This window comes from Phyllobates terribilis, unplaced genomic scaffold (assembly GCF_046119375.1).
Source record: "Phyllobates terribilis strain yellow unplaced genomic scaffold, ASM4611937v1 Scaffold_12__6_contigs__length_324123572, whole genome shotgun sequence".
NCBI lineage: Eukaryota > Metazoa > Chordata > Amphibia > Anura > Dendrobatidae > Phyllobates > Phyllobates terribilis.
This window is the reverse complement of record NW_027362772.1, coordinates 301739230-301748641: the sequence shown is the minus strand read 5'-3', so window position 1 is coordinate 301748641 and position 9412 is coordinate 301739230. Positions and strand designations below refer to the sequence as shown.

Here is a 9412-nt window from a genome sequence, read left to right as displayed (position 1 = left end):
GTAAAAGGTGGCTACTTTGAAGACCCTAGAATATAAGACATATTTTAAGTTGTTTCATACTTTTTTGTTAAGTATATAATTCCACATGTGGTAATTCATAGTTTTGATGCCTTCAGTGTGAATGTACAATGTTCATAGTCATGAAAATACAGAAAAATCTTTAAATGAGAAGATGTGTCCAAACTTTTGGTCTGTACTGTACATGGGATGGGCTCATTGACTTTCAGCCAGAATTTGTAGGTTTATAAATGTGTAAGTGCAGATCACTGAAAAGAATATAAATCAAAAAAAATATCACAGGAGAAAAGTTGCCGAACTTCTGATACCGGGTCACATTACTAACGCACTGCAGGGGGAGCAGCCCCATGACAAAAGGCGGAGGCGACCCAGGGGCAAAGACCGATGAAGATTCACTCACATGGGGGAGGGGGAGGCCGCTCAGGATTAGTCGGGGGCTACACGGCGACTCGTCACGTGACCATTGTCTGCGACATTACAGCGCTCGCTGCATTGTGACCCCGCGGGTGATGCGACAGAAAAAAGAAGTCCAAGATATTGACGGGCGATGCACAGGCATCCGCCAATCACATTGGGGAGAGGGTAGTGGGATTGTGAGACTGACAGCAGCATTTCACCAGTGTTTGCTGTCAGAGGCGGGTGCTGGCTGTATAACACAGCTGGCACTGCCAGCTCCTTACATCTGCACAGTGACAGAACTGCATGTATTAGGTGTATGAAGTCCACATTCACTGACAGCAAGCAGAGATAGAGAAGCTTGTGATCGATTAGAAGGGACCAGCGTGGGGAGCAGAGCTGCGGTGGCTTCGTCACTGCAGAGAGGCTATCCCTCATGTGACCACTAGAGGCGCTGCACGCGTCATTCAACCCCGTCATGTGACAAGCACCGCCCGCGCTGCGCACGTGACTATCACGTGACCCTCACCCTTTGACAGCGGAGGACGCCGGGAAGGCTCTAGTCATCGCGATGGTTGGCGGTGACCGGCGACACTTCCGTGTTGTGGAGACTGGAGACAGCTGCGAGAAGGAGGCGGAGGAGGAGAGCTGCTACCGCTGCCCGGGCTTCATGCGAGGGACTTCGGGGACCGGGCCGGTGAGTGGACGGGAGGAAGCAATGATACCTGGGTGATAGGGGGGCGCAGCTCCGGTGCCAGCTGCGCCCTGTGTGTAATGTGCAGTAACCTTATGGCTCAGTGGGAGGTGCTATATGGAGGTCAGGGAGGCTGGAGGAGGGGCCGGGGGTCGCACTCTAGTATTAGGGTCTCGGGAGTGAATAGAGGGTAATATATAAGTGACACATTCTCCAGGTCCGGTGTTGTGCGCGCTGTTGGCTGTTGCTAGTGACATAGAGGTCAGGGGTCAGTATGCGGTGTTCCTTTAAAGGTCGGGGGTCAGACTTAGTATTGGGGGTCTTCGTTGTGAGCAGAGTATAACAGTTAAGTAAATGATATATTTTCCAGGTCCGGTGTTGGTGGTTGCTGGTGACATAGAGGTTGGGTTCCTCTAAAGGTCAGGGGTCAGAGTGTAGTATTGGGGTCTCTGGAGTGAGTGTAGTATATAAGTAAATTACATTTTTCAGGCCGGAGATCTTACCCACGGTTGGCAGTTGCTGGTGACAAAAGTCGGGGGTCAGTGTATGGTGTTCCTCTAAAGGTTGGGGGTCAGACTGTAGCATTGGGGGTCTCTGGAGTGAGTGTAGTATATAAGTAAAGTACATTTTTCAGGCCGGGGGTCTTACCCACGGTTGGCAGTTGCTGGTGACAGAAGTCGGGGGTCATTATATGGTGTTGCTCTAAAGATCGGGGGTCAGACTGTAGTATTGGGGGTCTCTGAGTAGAGTGTAGCATATAAGTAAATGACATATTTTCCAGGTCCGGTGTCGTGCCCGCTGTTGGTGGTTGCTGGAGGCATGTGCTGCAGATGAAGTATGACCACCCTGGAGAGACCACCGCTGCTCCTTCTCACAATGATTCGCCATCCTTGACCCGGTGATTTGCTTTTCCCGCCTCCATTCTTACTGCAGACTTGGCTTTCTTCAGACGTCGTCTCCAGACTCCATCCCAAATGTGGTTACATCAGAGGATCAAAGGTTTCCCGGGCCTGCTCTCCAGCAGCTGGGCCCGCCGCATCCTTGCCGTCTTGGGTTTTCTTCTGCTTATATACTGGTACTTGTCTACCGGATCCTTGTTCCGATCCTTGTGGTACTCGGGTCAGCCCCGAAGTGGCCCTTGGGCGTGTCTACAGACCCAGACTAAACAATGGAAGACACTGTCAGACAGGGGCGACTTAATGACTATCTCCTTTCCAGGAGAGGAATCCAAACTGCAGGGCCCGGCCATGGTTGGGAATGGGTTTCTTCTCGTGGACGTTGTGAAGAATAACCTGTGGGTGTCTTCTGCCTCTGTACCGTTCCGCATGACGGACTATTCCCCTGTAATGTACGTGAAGAGCTTGGGGGCGGCAGCAGAAGTCCGGGCCTCTGCCCTCTTCTATAAGGAAGGTCTGATAAGGTCGGTTCGCTGTTTGCAAATCGAGTTGACGGACTCCCACCGTGACTGCGTCACTGTCCGCGAAGACTTCTTGGCACACAGGAGTCGGTCTCACCTGTACATTCAGCGCATCCACATCTCCAACCCCAGCGACAAGGTGGTGGCTTTTGAGGTCTCTTCCCAGAAGCCATTTTCTGGAGCCAAGTTTTCCACCAGTGTAGAGAAGGTGCAGGATAGACAGTTCCTCCTCTCCTCCGGACGGGTGTCCTTAGAAGATGGGAAGAGTATTCTGGTCGTGATTGCGACTAAGAAGCTGCTGACCCGAATGCAAGTCCCTCCCAAGTCTGAATTCGATGAAACTGTGCTCTCTGCCGTATATACGTCTGAACCCATAGACTCGGGAAAGCTGGAGGAGAACTTCAGTAAACTACGAGAGTCTGCAAAGAAGGAGATGCTGGAGGTGATGCATATGAGGCCGGACGACCTCCACAGCGAGCACCAACAGATCTGGTCAGATTTGTTTGTTTCAGGTAAGATCTCTGTGTCTCTATACATCTGTCTTACAAGTCGCTCAGCTCATTTTTGCAATAGGGGTTCATTAATTTTTTTTTGAATGGTTCATCTTTTACATATAAGACCGCAGATCCTGAACTTGTTCTGATGGTCTGTGCTGCTAATCTCTCTTCTCCTGATTCATCTTCTAAGCTGATTTATGACCACATCAAAGAGAGAAGAGAGATCAGGATTACCGACCAGAACAAGCCCACTTTCTGCAGTCTGCTAGGTACCATGATATATATAGCATAAGCGTTACAGGCCAGAACGAGCTCACTGATTGACTCACCAGTAACTCTTTCTGCAGTCTGCTATGTACTATGATATATACAGCATAACACGCTCACTGATGGACTCACTGGTAACTCTTTCTGCATTCTGCTATGTAGTATGATACATACAGCATAAGTGTTACGGACCAGAACGAGCTCGCTGGTAACTCATTTTGCAGTCAGGCAGAGGATAAAGCAGTCCAAATTCTTTCAGCCTTGCTTCTTGTAAATGTTGAGTGAGGAAGGTCACCTCCGAAGGGTTCAACCAGTTTTAGGAGGTAGTTTGTTCCCAGTTCTTGCTGGTAATAGGTAGGCTTCTATGTGTACAGTACAAACAGTATGAAGCCGTCAATGACCCGTGACTACTATCTGGGCGTACTGAAGCTCTGTAATTATTTTTTACAAGTACGGAGTCACAGAAGGCAGGGGACATTATTCTATAGATATAATTATTGGCTCATCCGGCAGATCTCTCTTGGCTGCAGACAAAACTAGCAACCAGTTTTCTAGTCAGATCCCACTGCTTGGACTCCTGATCAGCTGCGTTCAGTGGTGAAATTCCCCAGCAGTGCCCCCCACAGGTGAAATGAAGCATTGCACATAGCATTCACTTGTGGGGTCCTCCAGATCTTCTTAGCCACTCTCCACTCTGGCTAGAGCCAGACACCTTTTATTATCAGTCAGGAAAAGGATTATACGGCCATTCTTACATGGCTTTTCATAGTAAGTAGACCAGCCTCATCAAGTCTGAGTTCTTTTTTTTATAATGTATGCAATTTATATTGTGAAATCTGGTGACAGATCATCTTTTATTTTTTTTCTTCCAGGCATTGAAATGAGAAAGATTAAGGATGCCCACACTCCATCCAGCGATACCATCAACATCACACTTTACTACATTCTCTCCTGTTCCCCGGCTCCTCTCGTAGATCCTCTCGTAAGCAACGAGGAGCGAGAGAAAATGGAGCTTTCTCTGAATTACGCCGACCACTGCTCTAGCGGCCACGCTACGATGCACGCAGAGAATCTGTGGCCCGGGAAGCTGAGCGGGATTACACAACTTCTACAACTCTGGGAGCTATGGAAATTGACCTTACAGAAGAGAGGCTGCAAAAGCCTGGTAATGGCCGGTGCCCACGGACTCATGCAGGGGATGATGCTGAGCTTTGGTGGTCTGCAGTTCACCGAAAACCACTTGCAGTTCCAGTCTGACCCTCACGTCCTTCACAACAGCTACTCCCTACGAGGGATACATTATAACAAGGACCTTATCAACCTGGCCGTCCTTCTGGACCAGGAGGAGAAGCCTTTCCTGCATGTGTCGGTCAAGTTCCAGGACAAGCTAGTGAAGCTTTACGCCTGCGAGGCCGGATGTTTGAATGAGCCGATAGAACTGACCTCCGAAATCCGCGGACACACGTTCCCTGTGCTGGTCACTCAGCCCTTAACCCCATTACTTTACATCTCAACAGAACTGACCCATCTGCAGGACTTGAGGCACACTCTTCACCTGAAGGAAATCCTGGCCCATGAAGAGCACATGGCCAAGCAGTACCCCGGCCTGCCGTTCCTGTTCTGGTTCAGCGTGGCCTCTCTGATCACCCTCTTCCACCTCTTCCTGTTTAAGCTGATTTACAATGAGTACTGCGGACCGGGGGCAAAGCCGCTCTTCAGGAGTAAGGTATAACGCCGGCTGCTTCTTAGATCAGCGCTGCCACCCTTCTTCCTGTTAGCTACGCTTCACCTGCGGACGCAGCCTGCAGATCGAGGGACTTGTTCGGTGTGTGTGCATGTGGTGGTGGTGGTAGTGGTTTGCACAGTTTCCATAAAATACAAAGCACTGAGTCAATGCTGAATATTTTCTAGTCTTTTACCTGGAATACAAGTGTTTCTAAAGACTGAAGATGGTGCACTTTCTGCAATATAGCAAGAACCTTCCAAGAGCCATGGCGGATCAGTCCTGCCCCGCACTGACGTGTCACCCCGTGTAATAGACGATGAACATAACACAATGATCAATGTGATCTCTGAATAGTGAGATTGCATGTGTGTTATACACTAATATTGGGAGGTCGGCCCTTGATCATTGCGGTAGAGCTCAGCATTTCTGTCATCTCCTGCTTCCACCGCCAGGGTATAGTTGCACATCGAAAGGGTTATTCACAACCTGGCAAGTAATCACCTTTCCCGAGGGTAGGAGGCTGGAGTGGTGCCCCCCGTATGTGCTTCCCTGCTCCTTTCATTGTCTTTGGGACTGATGGAGAAAGCAAAATCCAGGCGTGGCACTCTCCGGCAGTCCCATAGACAGCAGAGCTATGACGCTTTGGTTCCCCACATAACATATACTTACCTTTCGGACCGGTGAAATTCCCATTGCAGCCTTCATACCTCTGTTAGATGGAGCTGCTCCAGCTGATGGAACTGTGAACGCTGCAGCCGATCATGTGACATAATGTTACGCGACCACAGGAGCCGCACCCGTCCGGGAGTTAAGTATTTGTTTTTTATGTTATGTGGGGCACTTAAGCAGCTTAAGGTGTCGTTTACCACTGGACATCCCCTTTAAGTTCCAGTCACTCCCCCTCCCCCCACATGATTCATCAATATCCAGAAGAACCCTTGGAGTATAGTTTTTGCATTTGGATTAAATCACTTGTTACTTGTCTCTGCTTATTTTTATGGAAACATTTTTGGGTTTCTTTTGCTGATTTTGGTAAATTAGCAGCTTTTTACAATAAATCTGGTGTGATTGTGTTTAATTTGATTAACCAATAATTTGTAGCAAATGTCTCCTTTAAGAAAAAATCGACTTAGCCTAAAGAATCCCACATCCTGTCCTTCACTCCTTTATTACTTACTAGTATTACTAGCAGTCAGAGCTGCACTCACTATTCTGCTGGTGCAGTCACTGTATACATACATTACATTACTGATCCTGAGTTACATCCTGTATTATACTCCAGAGCTGCACTCACTATTCTGCTGGTACAGTCACTGTGTACATACATTACATTACTGATCCTGAGTTACATCCTGTATTATACTCCAGAGCTGCACTCACTATTCTGCTGGTGCAGTCACTGTGTACATACATTACATTACTGATCCTGAGTTAAATCCTGTATTATACTCCAGAGCTGCACTCACTATTCTACTGGTGCAGTTACTGTGTACATACATTACATTACTGATCCTGAGTTACATCCTGCATTATACTCCAGAGCTGCACTCACTATTCTGCTGGTGCAGTCACTGTGTACATACATTACTGATCCTGAGTTACCTCCTGTATTACCCTCCAGAGCTGCACTCACTATTCTGCCGGTGCAGTCACTGTGTGCATACATTACATTACTGATCCTGAGTTACCTCCTGTCTTATACTCCAGAGCTGCGCTCACTATTCTGCTGGTGCAGTCACTGTGCACATACATTACATTACTGATCCTGAGTTACCTCCTGTCTTATACTCCAGAGCTGCACTCACTATTCTGCTGGTGCAGTCACTGTGTACATACATTACATTACTGATCCTGAGTTACCTCCTGTCTTATACTCCAGAGCTGCACTCACTATTCTGCTGGTGCAGTCACTGTGCACATACATTACTGATCCTGAGTTACCTCCTGTCTTATACTCCAGAGCTGCACTCACTATTCTGCTGGTGCAGTCACTGTGCACATACATTACATTACTGATCCTGAGTTACATCTTGTATTATACTCCAGAGCTGCACTCACTATTCTGCTGGTGCAGTCACTGTGCACATACATTACATTACTGATTCTGAGTTACATCCTGTATTATACTCCAGAGCTGCACTCACTATTCTGCTGGTGCAGTCACTGTGTACATACATTACATTACTGATCCTGAGTTACATCCTGTATTATACTCCAGAGCTGCATTCACTATTCTGCTGGTGCAGTCACTGTGTACATACATTACATTACTGATCCTGAGTTACATCCTGTATTATACCTCAGAGCTGCACTCACTATTCTGCTGGTGCAGTCACTGTGTACATACATTACATTACTGATCCTGAGTTACATTCTGTATTATACCCCAGAGCTGCACTCACTATTCTGCTGGTGCAGTCACTGTGTACATACATTACATTACTGATCCTGAGTTACATCTTGTATTATACTCCAGAGCTGCACTCACTATTCTGCTGGTGCAGTCACTGTGTACATTACATTACTGATCCTGAGTTACATCCTGTATTATACTCCAGAGCTGCACTCACTATTCTGCTGGTGCAGTCACTGTATACATACATTACATTACTGATCCTGAGTTACATCCTGTATTATACTCCAGAGCTGCACTCACTGTTCTGCTGGTGCAGTCACTGTGCACATACATTACATTACTGATCCTGAGTTACATCCTGTATTATACTCCAGAGCTGCACTCACTATTCTGCTGGTGCAGTCACTGTGTACATACATTACATTACTAAGTCCTGAGTTACATCCTGTATTATACTCCAGAGCTGCACTCACTATTCTGCTGGTGCAGTCACTGTGTACATACATTACATTACTGATCCTGAGTTACCTCCTGTATTATACTCCAGAGCTGCACTCACTATTCTGCTGGTGCAGTCACTGTGTACATACATTACATTACTGATCCTGAGTTACCTCCTGTATTATACTCCAGAGCTGCAGTCACTATTCTGCTGGTGCAGTCACTGTGTACATACATTACATTACTGATCCTGAGTTACATCCTGTATTATACTCCAGAGCTGCACTCACTATTCTGCTGGTGCAGTCACTGTGTACATACATTACATTACTGAACCTGAGTTACATCCTGTATTATACTCCAGAGCTGCACTCACTATTCTGCTGGTGCAGTCACGGTGTACATACATTACATTATTGATCCTGGAGAAACCCTCAGAAGTAGCAGGAACAGCTGACCGCTCCTATTAATATGATCAGTTTATAGCCGGTAATCATAATAGTTAAGGTGTAAGATATTAATATTTCTTATTGATTAAACAGGAAGATGACACTGTCTGATTGACAGCTCTTATTGATCCAAAAATCACCAGCTGAACCAGAAGAGTCCGCTCTGCCGCTGTACCCGAATCACCCTGGCTCCCAGAATAACCAGTATGGTTGTCACCTACATGTTATAAAGTGTCAAGATCTTTAACTTTTTGGCAAAATATCAAAATATTGGTAACTTTCTACCTATTATGTGCACAATGTGAAGGCCGAAAAAGAGCGTCACCTCTCCGTACCAGGAACGATGCACCACGATGAGAACAAGGAATCTAGTTTAGTGCCTCACTACCTAAGTTCCTAAAATATTGTCTGATTAGTTCCAATCGTTTTGATATTTAATTAAATGCAGTGAAATGATTTTTATTTTGTCAATAGTTGTGAATATAATGATTACCGTAATAATATTGCCTGCTATGTACAGATGTCTTAAAAGCCAAGGACTACAAGAAGCAGCAAAATCCCTGAAGATTGAAAAGTGATGTTTGGATTGATGTTTTTCATTTTGTAAATTTTGTATTTAATTAAATCCGACCTTTTAAAACATTTTTCAGTATTCTTACTCTTCATAAAAATGTGTATTGTGCTGCAGAGAATATGGTATATATCTAGAATATTCTACATAGGATGCAGTATTATTCAACTGTAATACACCCCGTATGTACAAGAATATAACTACTATAATACTGCCCCTATGTACAAGAATATAACTACTATAATACTGCTCCTATGTACAAGAATATAACTACTATAATACTGCCCCCTATGTACAAGAATATAACTACTATAATACTGCCCCTATGTACAAGAATATAACTACTATAATACTGCTCCCTATGTACAAGAATACAACTACTATAATACTGCCCGCTGTGTACAAGAATATAGCTACTATAATACAGCCCGCTATGTACAAGAATATAACTACTATAATACTGCCCCTATGTACAAGAATATAACTACTATAATACTGCTCCCTATGTACAAGAATATAACTACTATAATACTGCTCCCTATGTACAAGAATATAACTACTATAATACTGCTCCCTATGT

The 9412-nt window shown here is 45.7% G+C and overlaps 1 protein-coding gene across 1 annotated transcript; it reads left to right on the top strand.

The window, feature by feature from the left end:
* The first annotated feature begins 922 nt into the window (after window positions 1-922).
* KIAA2013 (KIAA2013 ortholog) lies at window positions 923-8903 on the top strand. Its single transcript, XM_073657236.1, has 4 exons — window positions 923-1111; window positions 1890-3037; window positions 4162-5015; window positions 8355-8903. The coding sequence occupies exons 2-4, from the start codon at window positions 2083-2085 to the stop codon at window positions 8370-8372; spliced, it is 1827 nt and encodes a 608-aa protein (XP_073513337.1). The 5' UTR covers window positions 923-1111; window positions 1890-2082; the 3' UTR covers window positions 8373-8903.
* Window positions 8904-9412: the final 509 nt, after the last annotated feature.

Excerpts from the sequence above, each read along its gene's own strand:
- KIAA2013 (XM_073657236.1), top strand. The coding sequence starts at position 2,083 with ATGTGGTTACATCAGAGGATCAAAGGTTTCCCGGGCCTGCTCTCCAGC. Across the intron at positions 3,038-4,161 it reads GTCAGATTTGTTTGTTTCAG|GCATTGAAATGAGAAAGATT; the intron begins GTAAGATCTCTG and ends TTTTTCTTCCAG.